The sequence below is a fragment of the Cardiocondyla obscurior genome, linkage group LG16, assembly GCF_019399895.1.
Source record: "Cardiocondyla obscurior isolate alpha-2009 linkage group LG16, Cobs3.1, whole genome shotgun sequence".
Lineage (NCBI taxonomy): Eukaryota > Metazoa > Arthropoda > Insecta > Hymenoptera > Formicidae > Cardiocondyla > Cardiocondyla obscurior.
The window spans coordinates 5,130,631-5,154,708 of record NC_091879.1 but is presented as its reverse complement, the minus strand read 5'-3'; the positions used below and the strand labels follow the sequence as shown (position 1 = coordinate 5,154,708).

At 35.9% G+C, this 24,078-nt stretch overlaps 1 protein-coding gene, 1 long non-coding RNA gene and 1 pseudogene across 4 annotated transcripts; 2 read left to right on the top strand and 1 right to left on the bottom strand.

Moving 5' to 3' along the window:
• Window positions 1-50: 50 nt before the first annotated feature.
• On the bottom strand, window positions 51-3,365 carry LOC139108743 (uncharacterized). The gene is made up of 7 exons (XM_070667269.1): window positions 3,200-3,365; window positions 2,788-3,117; window positions 2,560-2,694; window positions 1,851-2,037; window positions 1,564-1,767; window positions 280-609; window positions 51-201 (listed from the first exon to the last, which is right to left on the bottom strand). Coding segments are annotated over exons 3-7 (738 nt in total). The 5' UTR covers window positions 2,562-2,694; window positions 2,788-3,117; window positions 3,200-3,365; the 3' UTR covers window positions 51-186.
• A 9,612-nt stretch (window positions 3,366-12,977) lies between these two features.
• Window positions 12,978-14,821, top strand: LOC139109100 (uncharacterized; annotated as a pseudogene).
• Window positions 14,822-18,539: 3,718 nt separating this feature from the next.
• LOC139108952 (uncharacterized) lies at window positions 18,540-23,624 on the top strand. Of its 3 annotated transcripts, none has more exons than XR_011546755.1 (11): window positions 18,540-19,417; window positions 19,722-19,981; window positions 20,060-20,177; window positions 20,393-20,464; window positions 20,537-20,747; window positions 20,825-20,958; window positions 21,172-21,282; window positions 21,610-22,068; window positions 22,172-22,843; window positions 22,920-23,099; window positions 23,222-23,624. It is a non-coding gene; the product is annotated as an uncharacterized lncRNA (long non-coding RNA). The 3 variants fall into 3 exon arrangements; XR_011546754.1 differs by having other exon boundaries at window positions 20,534-20,747; XR_011546753.1 differs by lacking the exon at window positions 20,537-20,747 and having other exon boundaries at window positions 18,541-19,417.
• Window positions 23,625-24,078: the final 454 nt, after the last annotated feature.

Genomic DNA, 24,078 nt, shown 5'->3' with positions numbered 1-24,078 from the left:
AAATGTTACTTTCTTTTATTGTTAAATTAAAAATTATTTTTAAACTTACATAGAAGAAGATGGAACAATAGATGCCAAGTTTGTAGTTTCAGTTTTTGGCTCGCTGCTATGTTTTTTTAACTGTAGTCTTTTTTTGTTTAATCGATGATTTTTAATCCATGTACTTAATTGTCATCTGACAATTTCCTAGTAAAACAAAAACTTTATTACATGTGTGACAAATAAAAATTAAAAATCATAAAGTATATAACAATACATATATAAAATAATAATACTTACACAACCATTTCTGACACCACTAAGCTTCGGATACGCAGTAACTATACTTTGGGCTAAATTAGAATAATCTAATTTTGTTGGCTTTGTATGCGTTTCCTGCCATAAATATTGTCCCCAAAATGATATAAAATATCGTTGCGCTTTTAATATTCCGTCTGTTTTTAATTTTTGTTCCAAGTCGTACGTTAATGCAGAAAATGTGGTTGGAAAATTTATACATCCTGACCTTTCGGTTGTGAATTTGTGCTGGTCTTTCATACACTGATTGTTAACACTTTCTTTATCATGAGACTTTACTATATTTATGTTTATATTTTCTTCAAATAAAATCTACAACATAAATGTATAATTAAAATTTTTTATATTATATAATAATATGTTTTCAATAAAATAATTGTGTATAAAAACTTACGTTTTCTTTACAATCTTTTATTATAATAGAATTTTTGTATTTTTTATTGATTATTTCAAAATCTATTGCTTCAGTTTGAAGAATCTCTATATTACACGTGTCAACGATAATAATATTTTCATTAAAACTAGTAGATGGTATAGTCTCATTTGATGGTGTTAGTAACAAAAGAACATTAATTTCAGATAAATTAGCAATCTTTTCATTTTTTTAGGTGTCGCAGAATTTATTACTGCGATTATCAATATCCACAATTCGCGATATAAATTCTTTGTTTTTAATTTTAGATTGTAGTAATGCATCGTTATTGCAAATTTGAATTAATTTCTCACGTAGAATTGTTACATCCCGAATAGAGTTGTTCGATTTAAATATAACTCGTTTGCAAAAATGAAACGAATGCGCTCGCGATTGTCTCCTTCTGAGTTGACTGAGATTACATCTTTATAAACACCGTCGCCGCCGCGGCTGGCCTCTAAGTTGCTTAAAAAAAACATTTTCCGAACCCGCTCGCCAATCATTATTATTCGATTCGGCTACTTTCTGCAGAAAACTAAACATTGCCATCAGTGCCATCAGAGTGGGATGGGCCACACCACCACTCTATTTACAGAGATTCATAGATTACCCAAATCTTTGTGAATAGATTAAAATAAGCCACACCTCTAGGTCCACCAACGTTTCGGTAACTTTGAACGGCGCCTTTTTGCTCGCACGGTGGGCGCCAAATCTTTAAATGTTATTTTCTCGATTATTAACGCCTAACTTACAAAACCGTATAGGACTTTTCTACTTATCTTCGGAAGCCCAACCTACAACTAGAAACTTTTTTACATCAACTGGGACATCCTGTATATATTTAAAAATTTTACCTTTTTTACTGTGAATAATGTTGTTTGCTTCTTCTTAATTTTTTTATGTGCGAGATTATTTAAATGTTTTAATACTTGAACTTTTGATGTTTTATTGTCTTCCTTCAGTCCGCAATATTTTAATAAAATCTTCATCGTGAAATTAATTTTTTCAAATAATCTATCTTCGGTAATAATTCTCATATTGAGAAGTTCATAAAGTATCTGAAAAAATAGCAAAAGTGTTAATAATTATATATGCATTGTAACAATTTATTTGTCAGATCACTAAAAGAAGATTCACATACCATTTCATAATGTTGTAAAGGTGGATATTTTTTAACGATTGCATTAATTCCATCGGACTCATTTTCTATCCATTGTCTTCGAACAGTCAGCTTTTGGTTTAAAAGACGCTTCACATGCGATAAGTTTTTCTCAGTTACAACTTTTCTTTCTAATTTTTTTACAGCGCTTGTCATATCTGCATCTGTCCTAAAAAAATAATTACAACAAAGTTATATATTAAAATAGATATTTTAATCATTAAATGAGCCGTTTATTTTGAAAGTGGCCTAATTCCATTTCTCAATTTTTTCTGGTTGTCATGGTTACGTGCACAACTTCATGTTATTTATCAGTAAAGCAAGTTGCTTCAAGTTGCTTATAATCCGAGGAAATACGATAATTCTTAACACATAAGTTCTCAGAGTTAGTTTAATAATCAAATCGTATAGCTTGAAAGTGGCCTAACTCCATTCTTGATAAAAAAACGCATATTATTCACTTAATAATTGCCACTATTTTAATAGAAACTATAAATTTAACACCCTTAGATACATTTAAGCGGTATGACTCATTAGTATCCCATACGTATATTTTTAAATTTATAGAAACGCAAACCCTTAAATATCTCGATTTAAAGATAAATGGACTTAGGCCACTTTCAAAATAAACGGCTCATATATAAATGTTACTTTCTTTTATTGTTAAATTAAAAATTATTTTTAAACTTACATAGAAGAAGATGGAACAATAGATGCCAAGTTTGTAGTTTCAGTTTTTGGCTCGCTGCTATGTTTTTTAACTGTAGTCTTTTTTGTTTAATCGATGATTTTTAATCCATGTACTTAATTGACATCTGACAATTTCCTAGTAAAACAAAAACTTTATTACATGTGTGACAAATAAAAATTAAAAATCATAAAGTATATAACAATACATATATAAAATAATAATACTTACACAACCATTTCTGACACCACTAAGCTTCGGATACGCAGTAACTATACTTTGGGCTAAATTAGAATAATCTAATTTTGTTGGCTTTGTATGCGTTTCCTGCCATAAATATTGTCCCCAAAATGATATAAAATATCGTTGCGCTTTTAATATTCCGTCTGTTTTTAATTTTTGTTCCAAGTCGTACGTTAATGCAGAAAATGTGGTTGAAAAATTTATACATCCTGACCTTTCGGTTGTGAATTTGTGCTGGTCTTTCATACACTGATTGTTAACACTTTCTTTATCATGAGACTTTACTATATTTATGTTTATATTTTCTTCAAATAAAATCTACAACATAAATGTATAATTAAAATTTTGAATATTATATAATAATATGTTTTCAATAAAATAATTGTGTATAAAAACTTACGTTTTCTTTACAATCTTTTATTATAATAGAATTTTTGTATTTTTTATTGATTGTTTCAAAATCTATTGCTTCAGTTTGAAGAATCTCTATATTACACGTGTCAACGATAATAATATTTTTATTAATACTAGTAGATGGTATAGTCTCATTTGATGGTGTTAGTAACAAAAGAACATTAATTTCAGAAAAATTAGCAATCTTTTCATTTTTTTAGGTGTCGCAGAATTTATTACTGCTATTATCAATATCCACATTTCGCAATATAAATTCTTTGTTTTTAATTTTAGATTGTAGTAATGCATCGTTATTGCATATTTGATTTAATTTCTCACGTAGAATTGTTACATCCCGAATAGGGTTGTTTGATTTAAATATAACTCGTTTGCACCGTTCGCCAATAATACAATATACTTTTTTTTCCATTGCGATTATGAGCTGCGTTCGATTTAACGTTTGCACTGTACTGTTATAAATTTCTTATAGATTTAGTATTTTTTTAAATTTTGTACAATTAATAGGAGACGAAATCTTACGTCATATAAATTGGTAGCAGTTATGCGGCAAGTGGTAACGGCACGCACACGTGCGATGCGAGATTCGTTCATGTAACATGGACGAGACTCACATCGCGTGTGTGTGTGCCGTTACCACTTGCCGCGGTGTTGCTACCAATTTACAGTAACTCACGAAAGTCTACATACACACCATTAGAATCTATATTATTCATCATACTTAAATTCGATGCTTTGGAGATTTGAAGCTGTTTTAAAAATCAAAGGAGAAGTTACCAAATATTAATTTATTGTTTTTAACTTAAATAGCATTATTTATTAGTATATGTGAACTTTTGTGAGAATTTTGATAAATGATATTTAAGTCTTTTGTTCATACATATTTTTCTTTTTTATTAAAATGTTTCATATGTTTACAGTATTAGTTTTTCATTATAAGAAATACCTTACTTTCGCTAATGTTTCTAAAAATAATTGTTTTAATGGTAAACTGCTGGTTTTTAATATGTATGTTGACTTTCATGAACCACTGTATATCGCGTATGACTCCGTCTGATATTAAGAAATGATGCACCAGCACACACTTTCACCGTAGCACTCATCGAAGTAATAGAGTCGTCTCGTCGGACCTTTTCCACTAACTAACTGATGCGTCTGCACCCATGGTCTGCACAGTCTGCGCTGTCTGCGCAATAACCGCGCCATATTACTTTGTTGAATGTTTTAAAATTTAGTGTACAGTCATTGACAGAAAGGTTGCAACACTTGAAGTTAGAGACACGATTTTAGAAATAGAAATTTGATGTGAACCACTGCATTCGCTTATGCGGCGCTTCACACATATCAAGCGCCGCATAAGCGAATGCAGTGGTTCACATCAAATTTCTATTTCTAAAATCGTGTCCCTAACTTCAAGTGTTGCAACCTTTCTGTCAATGACTGTACATACATGTTCATGTGTAGTATTTAATGTACTGTAATTTGAAATTATATTATTTTTTGCGTATTAAAAGTATATTAAATTTTACCACGCATTTATACATATATTTTAATTTTATTGATTAAAATTAAAATTAATATTAAAATTAAAGTTTATTTCGGTTATCAATGTTGTTAAAAGATTTGTGTGGGCGAGGTATTTATGGAATAACGATTCACCGTTGTATGCCAAAAACAGAACGTGTAATAAGTCTATGAGTATATAAAGAAATATATATTCGGTAAACTAGGCGCAGTAATCACAAGAGACGTGGATGCTCTTAACAGTCACAGTAACGGCGAGAGAGTGAGCTCACGAAAAATAAAGTATATAAGGGCATCGAGCCCCTCTCTCGATCACGCAGGACCGCGTGTACATTATTATAAGAGCGCGTGATATCCGAACACATGAAGCACGCAACAAACTAATACATATTACCAAATGTTTTAAATTTTCTTTTTTATTGTATCTTAATATTGCATTAAATTCTCTCTCACACACACTCAAATTTCACGATGTATTCCTTGCTAACTGTTTGAAGACAACGAGAGCGAGCCGCGCCAAAACACGCTGTTTTATAAGCTCGGGAAAGGGGAGGACTATCGTTGAGTTTTTAATTTTTATAAAAATTAGAATTCCATTTGCTAGTCTTGTTCCTCCACTTTTCCGTCTTCGCAATTATTGGTTGCCCTCCTCTCAGATTCTCTTAAATTTCTAAGTTTTTGCTCTTAGTTTCTAAACTTTGATAAGGAGTTCCCGATATCTATTGGTTTCAGAGAAAATGTTTTTAAGAGGCTCCGCTTACATGGTTTCAGCCCTTCCAATTTTCCAGAATTTTTATTAACAAATTCAAAAATGGTTAGGTAACCTTTTTTTTGTTATCGGCAGCGTACAATTGCTGCTTACATTTTTATAGCTTCCGGCCGTGTATCCTATCTTTATTATTGCAGGCCTCTTGCCTCTTGTTTTTCTAATCCTTAGGATCCACGGCGCAATTTTGATTTTTTTAAAAGTTATTTTCCTTCCAGAAATTCCTTTATCTACCACCAGACATTTGATGTTAATTTGAGACATTTCAAGATTTTCTGAGCTTTTAATGTTTTTTAATATTTTGACAAGTCCCTACGTTTTAATTTTTATTGACACCTGTTGCACAATTGTTATAAGTTTCCTTTTTTTTTATTTATGCATCTGGCGTTTCAGGATGTTCTGTTAGTAAAATTATTTTCCTGGAAGCCTAGAAGCCTCTCTTTCGGTACCAATACATTCGGTATACTTCTCTTTATCTATTCTATCAACCATCTGTCGGAAAAAGGAGATGTAGAGTTTACAGGACGTAACACTTGTTATTTTTCATATTTGTTCTGTTCCGTTGAGCGCAATAAACGGACTAAATATTGTTTATCGCCTTGTTCGCGTACAGATTATTTTGTGCTGTCGTTTCCGTCTGTCCGAGAATTCCGTCCGTTATACCCCGCCCCTCTCCGTTCGGTGAAGCTAGCCCCCCCCGCGTAACGGCGGTCTGAATTAAGAGACATTTTTCTCGAGTAGGCTATTGCTTGGTGAAAAGTATCGGCACGGCAGGGCCCGTGCCTGACGCCCAAAAACATCACCTTAGTGGGATCACGCCGTCCCGCGCCGGGATACGGCCGAGGAATCGCGACCCCTCCTCTCCTCCTATCTCTCGTGTCACGGCGGCGCGCGGATTTTCTATCCGCGCCCGGCCTTCTTTTTGCTCGCGACTCTCCTCCACGAAGAGGAGAGAATAATACGTGACAATTATTATACATTTTTTAATAATGTTCAAGTAAAAAAAGATGAAGTTAGTCGCAAAGGAATGTAATCAAGATAACGCTTTGTTGCTTATTTATCATTAAATATTTGCCAAAGGAAAATATTAAATTGCTATTTTCTTTTCTTAGTTAGAAACGCCAGTTCCGGCCAGCGCTGACCGTCGCTGTGACAAGAAGGACCGGAATCGCAATAGTCGGACACAAAAAGAAATAATTACACACCACTGGATTCAAGTTTGAAGGTAACGGCTTTATTCAATGTTAAACAGACACGAAAGCAAAGTTATGCCACAAACAGTGGTATTACTGATCGCGTGATCAAATGATCGAACGGATATCTTGATCTCCGACAAAATGCAACCCCGCGTCGCGACGGACAATCTTGGGGAACGTGCAACACTGCACGTCCGTTCGAACCGGAGATCTTGTGCGCGAACTTCGAAACGGATTACGGGTTGCTCGGAGAGAACGCGGAGAGTAGTCGATCACGTGATAATCACGAACACTAAACTTCTCGAGATCGCACTTGCGATGAGTGCACGCAAAATGCACAAAGAAATACAATTAACGGTATGGCGAAGCCGATACCACACACTTCCGACTAATGAAAAATCGGACGAAAATGACTTTCCTGCGAAGCAGGAGTGAATAATTCCGACGGAGTAACGATACGAACGCACGTGCGGTTCCTTTGAATATCGAACGATCACTAAAAACTATCTCACGTATCGCGGTTAGCAACGAGCGATCCGAAAAAGCGCGAACCGAGCGGAAACGATCATATGTTCGTATAGAGTCGCCGTCGATCATTAACTATTCACGTGTCAGCGAAATGTAACACGCTTACCGGGTCGCACAAAGAATATATACGGAATTACATGAAGATTCGCAAACAGTTAACAAATTGATATCTTCTACGTAAACGCTCGTTATTAGGTAACAGTTATTGCTATCGATTCGGGGTTTCAGATATTTTGTTTAAAAACTAAAAAAAAGTCATTTCAATTGTTTAAACAATTTTTTTTACAAAAAAGTCACTCATCGGATTTGGTCGCCGGACGATGTTGCGAATGACATAGTATAGTCTTTTCTTCAATATTAACATTTTTGCTAGTTAACAAATGGATATCTCCGAGATCGAGTGTCCGATTAAAAAATTTTTTTTTTTAACAACGTTACAGCATCGTCCGACGATTTAATCCGATGAGTGACTTTTTTGCAAAAAAATATTTAAACAGGTTTAAACTTTTTCGAGATGTAAAATTGCAATACTCAAATTTGGCGATGCATTATATGAAATGGAGAATAAAAATAATTTGTTGATACGCAAAGTGTTCTATCGCCACTCGGCGACTCGGTCTCGGTCAAGAGATGAGATAGTTGGTTACAGAAATAAAATTCACCGATGTCCTAAGATAGGCCGATTTTATTATAAATCGGGCAATAGGCCCGACTCTCTAAAGTTGTCCTTGGTATGGATCGCCACAGACCAGCGATCGCCCCGCGTACAAAGACAGGATTGACAAAATGCGTGGTGTGTCTCTGAGTAAAAATTGCGAACTGTCCGCGCTCTTAAAACGATGTTTTTTATATCCGCGGTGACAGAATATTCTCGTCGGTTCGGCGCCACCGTTCGTACGTTGAATTTGAACGTTTTTTCCTTTGTCTTAATAGACGTTAGATCGCTTTGTTTTTTCGTCTGCGGATATCGGTTTAGATTTATTTATTACATTTGTTTACCGATATGAGTTCGGTCGTCTTTATTTTTATTTTACAACGTTTTTCTCCGCGATCGTCGGCATGATAATAATTTTGCGCGTTTTTATATTTCGTTGTTAAATGTAAAATTATTAATTCGGCTTACTGATAGATTTAATCGAATACAAAGCTTGCTATAATTTCCCTGTTATTAGTCAAAATCCTAGACCTAGTACGCGTGTAAAATACCACAAAAACGAGGATTATCAATCCGCGACGTACGGCGTTGTCTGTTCAACGAACTCGCTGCTGTCCGCCGTTGCCGTTTCGCTTAGCCAAGTAATGTTCTATTGCCTGGCCGATATTTTGCTTTTTCGATTTGTTCGCCGCCCGCCGCTGACCATTTGTTGCCTATGTTGATCAATTTGCCACTGAATGTGCCTTTTTCTATTAAATAATACTTGCATTTGCTTGTCGCGAATGTGCTACAACTTTCTACTTTTTAACTGTTATACATTTTTCAAAATGTTGCATAACATTTCTTATCGATTTAATGCAATCCAACTCCAGATTTCGACGTAAAAACTGCAGTACTTTCGTCAAATATGAATAAATGGAAATTTTATAAAGGTTGAGCGAGAGATGTTTAATAAATTAAATCGATTACGGCGCTATGCAGATTTTAATTTCTTATTTGCACCTCATCATCAATTTTCTGTTCGGCAGTTACAATTCTGAAAATTTATCCAACCGATTAGATTTACTCGTGCGTTGGTGAAACCAAGGTTATTAAAAAACCAAGCTTATTAAAAAAAAAATTTTCAATTTTTATTATCTGTCGACATATTTTTAATTTACAGAATTGTTAGAACGGGTAGAACATGAAAGTGTATTGCGTTAATTTTTTGCGCGCCTTATTTTTGAAAAATTCTGAATAATTTCCGAGAAAAAAATTAAATTTATATACGCGTAAAAGCGGCAAAGAAGCGTGGGCTGAGTGAGCGCGCGATAGACAGCGGCGAGTATATCTTAGGGTGCAATTTCACTATAACGCTGGTCGCTAACGTCTGATCGATCACGTGATATGATTTGCGACGCTGGCGTCAAGAAGAGAAGCTCGATTTATTCAGCTTCCAGCGGCATACAGAGTCCAACAAGAAGGAAAAAAGTTAGGTTGTATTATGTATGTACGTCCTTTCTTTCTTACCGCCAAAATATGTATAACGAAGTAAGTAATTGTTATTAATTACTCAGTAATACCACAGGCAATACCCTGCAATGAGTAAGATATTTTGATGAATTCTTATTTTTATGATAAAAACCATGCGGTTTTTGTTTTTAAACATTGGTGCAACCCAATAACGTTTCTTGGTATATTGTTTTTATATATTTTTTCTTGTTGATATAAAATTGTTAAACACATTATTAAATATTTTTTCATTTTCTCTCTTTTTTTAATATTTATTATTTTTAAACAATCCATTTGCCATTTGTAATATTTCTTATAGAAAGACATTTTTACGAGACTTCTTCCGTGCACCTTGTTCTCTTGGCTGTCGAGGAGTAATCGGGGGTGATCGAGGGTATAGGATAAAATAACTTAAATACTAAAGCTGTTTACATATCAACGTCAATACACGCTAGCGTCCAGCAGTTTTCATTGATATTTGACGCTGGAATCTAGCGTCGCAACGTCAAGTGAAAATGTACCCTTAAAAGCGAATCAGCGCGTAGCGAGCGAGACGAAACGACAACGCGCGTTGTCATTTTATTTCGCTCGCGTGTCATCACATCGTCTCGCTCGCGAAAAAATTATAATAATTGTATGAGATTGTTGTTTAAAATAATCCGATAATATAAGTACTTTATAATATTAATTTTATAAAATTGTTCTATGCATGTATATAAAAATTAAAGAAAGAAAAAATTGAAAATATTAGGGAAAATCAAATAAGGATTAATTTGTATTGACGTATATTATTGTAATTTGTTATTTAAATGTAATAAAATATTTGGATTCTGTTGCAGAACGTCTAGATATTAAAAATGAACAAAAAGTCCAACAAGACCCTTGGCGAAGCCAAAAAAGCGACCGATTGTTATAAAGGCTTATTTGCAGTTATTAAAATTGTTATATTGGTAATCATAGTTTTATATATAATTACTATTAAGTACATGGAAAAATAAAATTAATCTAGTAATTAATCATGTCACCGGCGCGGGGGCAGCAGCTCGTGGCCGATCGCCGGCGACGGTTCGATATCGATCCGTCGTTCGATTATTACCTCCGATTCTCAAAGGCGTTACTGGTTCAAGGCTTATCAGTGTTGGTCTAGCCACAGTATACTAAGAGACAGTAGGGACAGTAAGCGAAAATTTGTGAGCCACGCAGTTTCGCTCGCGCATCTACGAGCGGCCATGTTTTTGGGCGCACCAATAGCGTTGACTGTAAATTAATTTAAAATTGCTTTAATTTTAATACAGTTTAATAACGTATTTGTTATGTTTTAAAGGGGTTAATAACTCTGAACTCATAATGAAACAAAAGGTCCCTAAAGCTCGGTGTACATACACGATGCAAGAAATTGAACAAAGTTTTAACACCAAGCTCAACACTAGCTTAAAAAGTAGTGTACATACACTAGCTTTATAAGCTAGTATTGGGCTTAGTGCTGTAAGTTTGTTTAATTTCTTACAACGTGTACACTCGTGGTCAGAATGATTGCAACACATAAAGTTGCAACATAATTTTTAGAAACAGAAAATGCGAACTGCTACATTTGTTTACGTGCAATATAATTGTAAACAAATCCACCCCTCCAATGTGCAATATGCAAAATTAAAATAAAAACATTGTTTAATTTCTCGGGGCCCACGTACTATTTATACGGCATTTGCTGCCTAAAGACTTCAATTTCTCGAGGCCCACAAAATTATTCATACGGCATTTGCCGCCCAAAAACATGGCGCCGAGTCATGTGACCAGAAATATTTGGCTGAAAAAGATCAAAGGTACCGACGCTCATTGTCCTTACTGTCTCTTAGTATACTGTCGTCTAGCTGTGCCAAGCATCATTTCGTGTGCAACAACGTGCAGTGTGCTTCTCTCAAAATTCTTACTCATTGTGCAACTCATCGTTCATAATATTTATACTAACTTGGTCTGAGTCCATTATAATTAGTTAAATTCGCTAGTATCACTTCCGAATTCAAACGCAACTGACACTGCCGCCACACTGCACGACTGCACAGCACTGAATAAAGAATGGGCTTGACAAAGTTGAAAGTTGGACTCAGTTGAACTTTGAGCGGTCTTCGCTAGAATGCCACTTTAGCTAAAATTGATAGAAGTGGGGGTACAAAGCCAGCTTTGCTTAGCTGCGTGAAATCGCATCTTTACACTTGTTTTTTCGCGTTAATTAAACCGGCCACGACCGCGTATCATCCCTGCGGCGTTATTTGTAAGATCTTATTTTTGTAATACTTATATATAATAACACTTATTATAATAATAAATAAACATTTATTTCTATATAACATCTTAAATATTAATATCTTAATAAATTAATATTTAAGATGTTAGGCGCACTGCACAAGAACTTCCGTAGTGCGTTACGTGATGTTACGTTACGTTGCGTACGAACCTTAAACTTAGGCCACACTTAAACTTAAACTTTGGTCAACGCACAAAGAAAAATGTAACGCAATATAACGTAGTGAGTCGTAGCGTCAAGAACATCGAAACACAGAAGAAAGTACGATTACAAAAAATAAATCAAAAGTTTATAGTTTATGAGGCAAATATATAATATATCTTTGATAAAAAAAAGTTGTCTAATTATTTAACTTAATTAATTTTATTTTATATTATAACGAGATGTAATATACAGGGTGTCCCAGATCAGTGGACTGACCCGAAGATTTTAGGTAGAACTTGCCGAGATAAGACGAAAAGTCCTTTACGGTTTTTAAAAATTCTCAGTAGTTTTCGAGAAAAAAATTAATTAATTTACGTGTGAGAGCGACAAGGAAGCGCGAGTTTGAGCGAGACCGCGATAGACAGCGGGCGGAGCATTTTAATACATTCTACAAAGTAATGTGGCGCGGTAATCGCGCAGACAGCGCAGACTGTGCAGACCATGAGTGCAGACGCATCAGTTAGTTAGTGGAAAAGGTCCGACGAGACGACTCTATTACTTCGATGAGTGCTACGGTGAAAGTGTGTGCTGGTGCATCATTTCTTAATATCAGACGGAGTCATACGCGATATACAGTGGCTCATGAAAGTCTACATACATATTAAAAACCAGCAGTTTACCATTAAAACAATTATTTTTAGAAACATTAGCGAAAGTAAGGTATTCCTTATAATGAAAAACTAATACTGTAAACATATGAAACATTTTAATAAAAAAGAAAAATATGTATGAACAAAAAACTTAAATAACGTTTATCAAAAATCTCACAAAAGTTCACATATACTAATAAATAATGCTATTTAAGTTAAAAACAATAAATTAATATTTGGTAACTTCTCCTTTGATTTTTAAAACAGCTTCAAATCTCCGAAGCATCGAATTTAAGTATGATGAATTATATAGATTCTAATGGTGTGTATGTAGACTTTCGTGAGTTACTGTAAATTGGTAGCAACACCGCGGCAAGTGGTAACGCACACACACACGCGATGTGAGTCTCGTCCATGTTACATGGACGAATCTCGCATCGCGCGTGTGCGTGCCGTTACCACTTGCCGCATAACTGCTACCAATTTATATCGCGTAAGATTTCGTCTCCTATTAATTGTACAAAATTTAAAAAAATATTAAATCTATAAGAAATTTATAACAGTACAGTGCAAACGTTAAATCGAACGCAGCTCATAATCGCAATGGAAAAAAAAGTATATTGTATTATTGGCGAACGGTGCAAACGAGTTATATTTAAATCAAACAACTCTATTCGGGATGTAACAATTCTACGTGAGAAATTAATTCAAATATGCAATAACGATGCATTACTACAATCTAAAATTAAAAACAAAGAATTTATATTGCGAAATGTGGATATTGATAATAGCAGTAATAAATTCTGCGACACCTAAAAAAATGAAAAGATTGCTAATTTTTCTGAAATTAATGTTCTTTTGTTACTAACACCATCAAATGAGACTATACCATCTACTAGTTTTAATGAAAATATTATTATCGTTGACACGTGTAATATAGAGATTCTTCAAACTGAAGCAATAGATTTTGAAATAATCAATAAAAAATACAAAAATTCTATTATAATAAAAGATTGTAAAGAAAACGTAAGTTTTTATACACAATTATTTTATTGAAAACATATTATTATATAATATTCAAAATTTTAATTATACATTTATGTTGTAGATTTTATTTGAAGAAAATATCAACATAAATATAGTAAAGTCTCATGATAAAGAAAGTGTTAACAATCAGTGTATGAAAGACCTGCACAAATTCATAACCGTAAGGTCAGGATGTATAAATTTTCCAACCACATTTTCTGCATTAACGTACGACTTGGAACAAAAATTAAAAACAGACGGAATATTAAAAGCGCAACGATATTTTATATCATTTTGGGGACAATATTTATGGCAGGAAACGCATACAAAGCCAACAAAATTAGATTATTCTAATTTAGCCCAAAGTATAGTTACTGCGTATCCGAAGCTTAGTGGTATCAGAAATGGTTGTGTAAGTATTATTATTTTATATATGTATTGTTATATACTTTATGATTTTTAATTTTTATTTGTCACACATATAATAATAATTTTGTTTTACTTGGAAATTGTCAGATGTCAATTAAGTACATGGATTAAAAATCATCGATTAAACAAAAATAGACTACAGTTAAAAAAACATAGCAGCGAGCCAAAAACTGAAACTACAAACTTGGCATCTATTGTTTCATCTTCTTCTATGTAAGTTTAAAAATAATTTTTAATTTAACAATAAAAGAAAGTAACATTTATATATGAGCCGTTTATTTTGAAAGTGGCCTAAGTCCATTTATCTTTAAATCGAGATATTTAAGGGTTTGCGTTTCTATAAATTTAAAAATATACGTATGGGATACTAATGAGTCATACCGCTTAAATGTATCTAAGGGTGTTAAACTTATAGTTTCTATTAAAATAGTGGCAATTATTAAGTGAATAATATGCGTTTTTTTTATCAAGAATGGAGTTAGGCCACTTTCAAAATTAACAACCAGATTCATTATAAAATTTGAAGGTGCCCAAGTCCACTCAACATAATTTAAGATACTTCAAATTGAAAAAAAAAGCAATACTGAATTTATTTTACATATCTTTAAAACACTTCAGAAACGTAATATTTATACCATTAAATACATTTTTTGACTACATAACGTACAAAATTATAAACATAAATTTATTACAAAACATATTATTACAAATACATTTTGTGCATGTAAAAGGTATTTGAAGAAATCATGATGTTCCGGTGGTATATATCGTAATAGGTCCATTATGTCCTTGAATTTTGCTGTAATAATTTGTCTGATATTCTTATACAGTGGTGTCAATACAATATTTTCGAACTTTCTTGGTCTACCCCGACGTGGTAATAAATTCAGGACTTAAAAATTTTTATTCTCATTCATTGATGTCTTATAGAAAATTTTATACGGTTCATTTCTGACAAAACGCATCCAACATATTTTTAGCCAGTTTATTGATTCTCCATTAGAATTTTTTACTCTTTTAAAAATTGCATCTTCTAATAATTTTGTTGATACAAAATCTTCTTGTCTCATTTCATTTACAATAAAATTATTACTTTTCCGACACTTTTTAATAATCTTGTAATAATCTTGGGGAACAAACAGTAAATTATTTTTCTTTATTGACATTTCTACCACGCCAAAATCTCTATCATTTGGTAAAAACGAATGTCCTGATATTAAAAATTTGTGATCTATGATTTCCACATTATTTTCCAAAGTTTGGACAAGTTTTAACCACATTAAAGCTATTTTAATGTTTCTGCTTTGCCCGGTGCACATGTCACTGTAAGCTATAATGTGTCTTTCACTTTTTAAATTTTTAACATGTTTTAGGATGCATGAAACAATTTCTTGAGCACCTCTGGATGCAATAGTTTCATCCCAAACGTACATGTAAACATTATCGTCATGAAAATTGTGAATGCCTAAATTTAGGACATACATACTGCGTTTGTAATATGCTACTGAGGTAGTCAACTTGGGATATGGTAATGCTTTTTGCAAGTCGAACGAGAAAGCAAAATAATAATCTGAATTACGTAATACTTGCTCCTGATCTTGCTTCATTGAATTCCTAGCTGATTCCGCTAATCTTAAATGGACATCGTGTTCTTCTGTAAGTCTATTTTTTTCTTCATCATCAGTCGATGCTTTAATTTTAATGTTTAATAAGTCGCATTTTTGACACGTATCTTTGCGCGGTTGGTGGAAATGTAAATCAAAATCTTTTTTAAATATTTTTCTGTAAGTTCACTCATTAACGGCTTTTATTTTATTTTCTTCGCAATGAAGCCCGTATAAATTAAACATTTTCCTCAGAGTTAGATCAGGATGTAAATATCTTCTATTAGGATTATGAAATCTGGTATAATGGAATTCAAATTTAGGAAAACTTTTAATATGGTTATGAACGTGATTTTTCCCTTCCTCAGATAATTTTCTTGATGATCCAACCATCATCCCACGTAAATCATTGCCTACATTTTTAGAGTTTAATACTCGTTTTAAGCGTCCTTCATTTATTTTAAAAGTATCCAATAAGAATTTTTTACAGACGGGAACTTTTCCGTTTTTAGAATTTAATAAATACGTAAAACTCCAGTTTCTTGGCGAACCTTTTCCGTTTGTTGGACGTCCTCGTTCCACAATTTTGCGCTCGACAGCTTCGTAAAGCAATACATTTTGTTTGTTAAAATCTCTCAAACCCCAAAACTTCTCAAAAATATTCTTTCTTTCTCCTTCATCGTAGTTTTTAGTGCAAGCATTCCGACAACGGCAATCTTTGTTTTCGAAAATTTTTTCAGGTACAATATTTCCGGTTTGAGTACAATACCTTTTTCCTGAATTCCGTTTAATCTTTCGCACTTTTTGGATGTATGGTTCATCAATCTTTTGTCCATTGTTATTCGTATCTTCATTCTCTGAAGACGAATATTGTTCGATAATTCTGTTTCTTTTTCAATTTTTTTTTTAATTATTATTTACTATTTCTTCTTCACTATCTGAACTAAATAAAAATAGTCTTGTTCTGTTCTTCCCCATGGGTGAAATAATTTCTAAAATTTAACATTAAATTTTAAGTTTTATATTAATTAAACGTTATTCAACTAACGTAATTGTCCAAAAACCGAGGTTAACTTGTAAATACTAATTAATTAAAATTACCTTCATCACTACTTTTCGACATTATCAATAGTAAATATCTTGATTTAGGTATAAATGGAGTTAGGCCACTTTCAAACTATACGATTTGATTATTAAACTAACTCTGAGAACTTATGTGTTAAGAATTATCGTATTTCCTCGGATTATAAGCAACTTGAAATGCTTTACTGATAAATAACATGAAGTTGTGCACGTAACCATGACAACCAGAAAAAATTAAAAAATGGAGTTAGGCCACTTTCAAAATAAACGCTGGCCGAGGCGTTGCAGGCGCTGCGGGCGCACACGGACACGGCATTGTGCTTAGTGTGCGTATGATGCCCGTCTGCAACACAGTATACTAAGAGACAGTAGGGACAGTGAGCGTCGGTACCTTTGATCTTTTTCAGCCAAATATTTCTGGTCACATGACTCGGCGCCATGTTTTTGGGCGGCAAATGCCGTATGAATAATTTTGTGGGCCTCGAGAAATTGAAGTCTTTAGGCAGCAAATGCCGTATAAATAGTACGTGGGCCCCGAGAAATTAAACAATGTTTTTATTTTAATTTTGCATATTGCACATTGGAGAGGTGGATTTGTTTACAATTATATTGCACGTAAACGAATGTAGCGGTTCGCATTTTCTGTTTCTAAAAGTTATGTTGCAACTTTATGTGTTGCAATCATTCTGATCACGAGTGTACACGTTGTAAGAAATTAAACAAAGTTACAGCACTAAGCCCAATACTAGCTTATAAAGCTAGTGTATGTACACTACTTTTTAAGCTAGTGTTGAGCTTAATGTTAAAACTTTGTTCAATTTCTTGCATCGTGTATGTACACCGAGCTTTAGGGACCATCAATTACTAGAATCTTGGTCCGTCTCATAGTTACACCTCATGTCAACTGCCTTTATTAAATAAATATATTTCTTTTCTTTTGTTTTACTATGAGTTCAGGGTTGTTAACTCTTTTAAAACATAACAAATACTTTATTAAACTGTATTGAAATTAAAGCAATTTCAAATTAATTTACAGTCAACGCTATTGGTGCGGCCAAAAACATGGCCGCTCGTAGATGCGCGAGCGAAACTGCGCGGCTCATAAATTTTCGCTTATTGTCCCTACTGTCTCTTAGTATTGTAATGGTCTGGTCGATAGGTGAATAAAGAAACTGGTCCGGGTATATCGTGTTCTTTTATTTCCATTCACTTCTAGCAGTTTTACAGACGACTCGTCCTCCGTTCTGCGTTCGCCCGCTTTTAAATCTAGCGCCTTGGTCGCCATCTATAAATACTCTTAGTCGAGTCGAGCGAGCTGCCATCTACATGATTTACTGTTCTCAGACCAACTATGTGTTCGCGCGCAGAGCGAACACCAGTGCCGCTCCTTTTCCCCAAATATACTACAGCTCGGCCCTCCTGACCTCGCCCGCGTCTCGCGGGTGTTACATTTATTTCGCTCAATATAGCCCGTTTCACCATTAACAATATTTAATTTACATTATTTGGATTCAGAGATACACTCTTCGTACTTAACACAATTATAATTTGTGCTACAATCTTGAGGCGCTCGTTATAATTCTATTACTAATTGGAATATGTGTCCAATACTCGACCTAATCAAATCGGAAGCAACTTACATTACTTAATCAAAATAAGAATCGGAAATCCGCTTAATATTCGATAGAATTAAAACCGGAACCTAATATAATGTTCCCATTATAATCTGAATCGGAATCGGGATACAGACCCTTTTGCATTGTATCATTTCTCTTGGAAGAAGAGACTTGAATTTCAATCCCATACTGACTTATCGTTACATTTATACAATTGTCGCAGTCAACTTAAAACTACTTTCGTTATCGTACTATTTTAACTTAATTTTCTAATTATCAAATGCTTTCATTCACACTAAACTGTTTGTAATACGTAGATTACTTGGAAGGATATTCGTTTGTCTACATTTATTTCGCCGGTTTCAATTTATCCGCTGACAATATCGCATTATATGGTCTACTTGTAATATTAAATTCCGGCACGTCTGTTACTACATACCGATTATTGTTCAATACCTTTGCCACTACATATGGTCCCCTATAATTTGACTTAAGTTTGCGTGATTGCCCCGGGAGATTTTGTGTGTCTTTTACAAAGATCGATTGCCCCGCGCTATATAATGTCGGTTTTTTATGTAAACTATAATAATATATTTTGTTGTAATTGCGTATTTTTTCTGTTGCCACAGCGGCTGAGTCTCGCGCTTTATTCCTTTCTAGTTCTATTTGGTGATCTATGCCTAACAAGTCGTCGACCAATGCCGTGATTTTAAAATCTGAATGGTTTCGTTGGTCATATCCTAATAATAGCCGACTAGGAGTGTTTTTAAGCGATGCGTTTCTTGTGTTATTTATTACATATTGTATCTGTGGAAGCACTTCACACCACGTTGTTTCGCTTGTCGCGGCTTTCGTTAACGAAGATTTAACAAATCTGTTTGTGCGCTCTGCCAAACCATTTGCCCACGGTGACGCTACCGCAACCTGTCGCTGTTTAATGTGTAAATGTTCTAAAAAGGTTGTAAATTCCTTCGCGGTGAATGCGGTACCGCGGTCGGTTACGATCAGGTTCGGTGTACCAAAAATGTTAATTAGAGATTTCAATTTCTCTATAGTTTCTTTTGCTGTCATAGAACGTGTCGGCATTAACCATGTATATCGCGTAAAGGCGTCCACGACAACTAATATGTGTCGACACCCGTTTGACTCTGGCAACGGCCCGAAGTGATCCATATGCAAGATTTCGAAAGGTAATCGCGGTTTTTCACTTATATTTAATTCTCCCTCGTGTGCATGGGATGAGGTATTCGCCGCCAGACAAGTTACACAATTCTCAATATAATCTCTTACTTTTTTCCTTAATCCGGGAAACCAATATGTTTTATATATCCCCTCTATTGTTTTATCGGCCCCGCAATGAGCCATTTCATCGTGGTATACCTTAATTAATGGATTAATCATGCCTTCCGGAATATAAAACCGATCCCTGTCTTCCCCTTTTTTGTATACTAGACCCTCTATCAGACTAAATTTGTCGTGTGGCTTCTTTTCTAGACTCTGCGCTAACTCTTTCACGGTGGGATCGCGAAGCTGACGATGTACCAATTCCGCCTCCAACGGCAGGGAGTCCACCAACGCTACTTGCCTACTTAGTGCATCCACGTGAGACATCTGTTTTCCCGGACGGTGGGTTACTTTAAAATGATAGTTCTGTAATGCCAGGGTCCAACGAGCGATTCTAGGGTTGAGATTGTCCTTGTTAACTGCATAAACCAACGCGTTGCAGTCTGTTACAATCGTAAAGTTCAAACCGTGTAAGTATATATGGAATCTCTCTACTGCCCTTACTATTGCGAGCATCTCAAGCTCGAAACTATGATATTTTGTTTCAGTTTCGCTGGTTGATTGACTAAAATAGGCCACCGGTGCCCAACCAACGTCTGTCTGTTTTTGCAGCAAAACAGCAGCAAGACCCTGCGCGCTTGCATCCGTATGCAGTTGCGTTTCCAGGTTTGGATTATAAATCCTCAAGACCGGGTTCGACTTAAGTTCTTTTTTTAAAGTTTCAAATGATTCCATACATTCTCCATCAAATCTAAACTCTACTTTTTTTTTAAGCAGATTATATAAAGGCCTGGCTTTGACTGCAAAGTTTTTTATAAATTTCCTAAAATAGCTGGCCAACCCGAGTAACCTCTGAACCTTATGTACCGATTTTGGCTTAGGAAATCTATCAACTGCTTCCGTATGACGAGATCTCAGAGTTATTCCCTCGTCACTGACCACACATAGCCAAGGTATTGTACCCTTTTCTTTAGAAATTGACATTTGCTATAGTTTAATTCTAATCTATATTTCTTTAAAAGAAGTAATGTGGCTCTGAGCGATTTTAAGTTCTCATCTACGGTATTTGACGCTATCATAATATCGTCTATATATACTATCGCTTTGTCCTGCCTAATTAACGGCTGCAGGATTTGTACTAACCGTTTCTGAAACTCGGCCGGGCTCTCACAGAAACCGAATGGGAGCCGCTTGTACTCATACTGCTCATCAGGCGTTGCAAATGAGAAATACTTGGTATCGTCCGGATGCACCCGAATCTGGTGGAACCCGTCACGCATGTCTAAGACCGTGAATATTTTTTTATTTCCCAGAGTTGACAAGCAATCCTCGACGTGCGGAAAAGGATATTTTTGTTTCGCGACTCTATTATTGAGGGGACGAAGATCCACGCAAAGACGGTTGGAGCCGTTTTTCTTTTGGACCGGTACTACCCGCGCGCAATACGGTGAGTTACTTGTTTTAATTATATCTTTATCTAGGAGGTCATCTATTATTTTTTGAATTTCTATACGTTGTGTATATGCGAACTTTCGCGGCGTGTACGCGTAAACAGAGTTATCTTTTAAGTTCACCCTAACATAATAGTCGTCCTTTTCCTCCGGTATATCTATGTTTTCAATTTCTGTTATTAAGTCTTTCAGCTTATTTTTATTTTCAGACCCGACGTCCGTCTGGCATTGTTCCAACACTGTTTCTATAACCGACGTTACTTCGCAAACATTAAACTGAGGCCATAATAATTTTTCTGCCTCGTCTACCTCTGAACAAGGTGTGTATGTAAATGTTATTTTATTTCGGTTTAGAAAGTCGCGTCCTAGTATTATTTCGCTACAAAACTTGTTATTTTTCAGTATAAGAAACTCGCCGTTAAAACTATTTTCGGGCCATCGTTCAAATTTAATTACCGCTATGTATTTTCCATATATTTCAATGGGCATGCCGTTTATTGCTTGGAACCGTACTTCCGATTTTTTCATTTCGTCTGATTTACAATTATCCCGCCAAATATCTTCTCGTATAAATGACACTGGACTACCGGTGTCTACTAATACCTTTAGATTACATGTTTTATCATTACATTTGATTATCTTTATAGCACGCTCGTTAATACTTAAATTAAAATCTCGCTCTGCAACCGCCATCACTGTGATGTCCTCTTCCTGGTCCTGATGTTCTGCAGCGACGGCTGCCACGCTGACCGGTTGTCGTCGATCGTGAATCCCATCGTTGCGCCGCAGCTTCGGACACTCCGGTCTCCGATGTCCCAGCTCTCGGCAATGAAAGCACGTCATTTCCGTCTCTCTGGTGGCTGGTTTTTGCTCAGTCGGTCTGTACCCGTTTCTTGTAGAATCGTACCTAATACTCGAGTCCTTAGATTAAAACGATTTGTGATTAATGTTTGCATTCTTTTTAGCGTACTCACACGATGCGGAGGTGATTCTACGCATCTCCTCCAGAAAGTATTCAATCGACTCGGCTTTTATTGTGGCTGCCGTTGCTCGGAGAGAGGCCTTGCCTATTCCTCAGACTATCAGATTTATCGCGTCGCGCACAGGTAATTTTAGAGGCTTCATTAATGAGAGTTTATTGATGGCATACGCCTGAAAAGTTTCTTTGCTAAACGCCCAACGTCGGGCCTCAACTTTTTGCATCTGCAGGTAGAATGGAACTCGATTCTCGAACACGCACAGCAACGCTTCCCGTAGAGCCGTCCAAGATCGGATCACTGGCCCGGTTTGAAACTCGTACCAAGTTTTTGCGTCTTTAACGAGCTTACTGGAGGCCGCAAGCAGAACCGTCCCGGAAGATACGCGATGGATTTCAGCAATTTGGTCCACCCGCTCTATCCAGCAATTAACGTTTTCATCCTCTGTGCCACCGAATTGAGGAATTTGCTGGGCTATTAGCCTTACTGAATTTACTGGTGCAGATTCGTTATCGGTAAAGTAATCAACGTCTGACCTTATTCTTTCGATTCCAGATGAAGCGATTCTCTCCTCCGTCGGCGCCGCCTGCGGGTTGTCCATTCGTTCGACGTTCTGCACACTTTCCATCGGACTGCTGCCCTGAGGACCCTCCGTCGGTCGCCATTGAGTGATCAGCCGGGTAAATTGCTCCATCATCAGTTGATTTTGCCGTTCCATCATCCGTTGGTTCTGCTGCTTCATTTCTTCCATAAAAGCCGTCATCAAACTCTGCGCTGATCCGGCCGCACCTCCTCCAGTCCTGGTCCTTCCCGTCGGGGCCGATTTCGTGGATTTTACCGTGTCCTCCTCTTCTTCCACCGGTCCCGCTCCACTAGTACCTTCGCCTGGATCCCGTCGCAGAAGGTAAGCCATGATTGTCTCCACAATTGCCTCTTTATTACCCGTAACAATTAATTGGTATTTTTTGCTTCTTTTTTAGAGCCTCGACCGTCATGCCCGTTAGGCGCTCTCTTTCCATGGTCTCATCCACGTCGTCCATCGTAATCGTTAACTTTGATGGGATTCGTCTAGCTGACGTATTCTTTACTGGAGATTGCCGACTGCGTGGCCTACTCCTTTTATATTCTGTCTCGAAAGACTAATGCAAATTTCTTGCACGGTAAGTTTAAACTATTATAGAATTAACTCAGTTTCTATGGTCTTACTCCGACTCATTTTAACTATGCTCCAGCTCCGAATTAAATTACTTTTGGTCTAACTCCGAATTTATTTATTTGATAGCTGCGCTGACTCCGACGGCTATCAATTGGACTTACTCCGATTTTTTATAGACAGTTGGGCTAACTCCGACGGCTATCTTCACTGGTCTCTTTGAAGGACTTGGCCTTCAATCCCACTTCTGATGATCTGTAATGGTCTGGTCGATAGGTGAATAAAGAATCTAGTCCGGGTATATCGTGTTCTTCTATTTCCATTCACTTCTAGCAGTTTTACAGACGACTCGTCCTCCGTTCTGCGTTCGCCCGCTTTTAAATCTAGCGCCTTGGTCGCCATCTATGAATACTCTTAGTCGAGTCGAGCGAGCTGCCATCTACATGATTTACTGTTCTCAGACCAACTATGTGTTCGCGCGCAGAGCGAACACCAGTGCCGCTCTTTTTCCCCAAATATGCTACAGTATACTGTAAGAAGAAGTTCTCTTTTCTAGTGAGATTCCCCTGGAAGCCGCTCAGGATGAATAAAGGAAACTTTTATAAGTGTGTCAGGTCTCACTTTATTGGTCCTATCTCCGATCCGTTTCCTCTGCGCGTTACTGAACGACTCCCCGAGCCGACGGCCGTTCGAAGCCGGCTGCCCGTTGAGCGATCGTGCTGCCCACGTGCGTTTATTTATATACATCAGCTCTAAGAGCTTTGGCGGTTTCTACCAGACGGCGCTAAAGCGACCCGCCACAGCGCTGCTAGTGGTAAATCTTTTACAATACTGTAAGGGCTAGGTCGCTAGGCGACTAGATTTCAGTTGGCCGCCTGCGAGTTTCACGTATAAAGGTGGCAAGCCCGATTAGTTCATGTAAGTGAACACACGAGAGCAGCACGAGTCCCTCTTAAAATGTAACGTCTGCTAGCCGAGCGCAACGC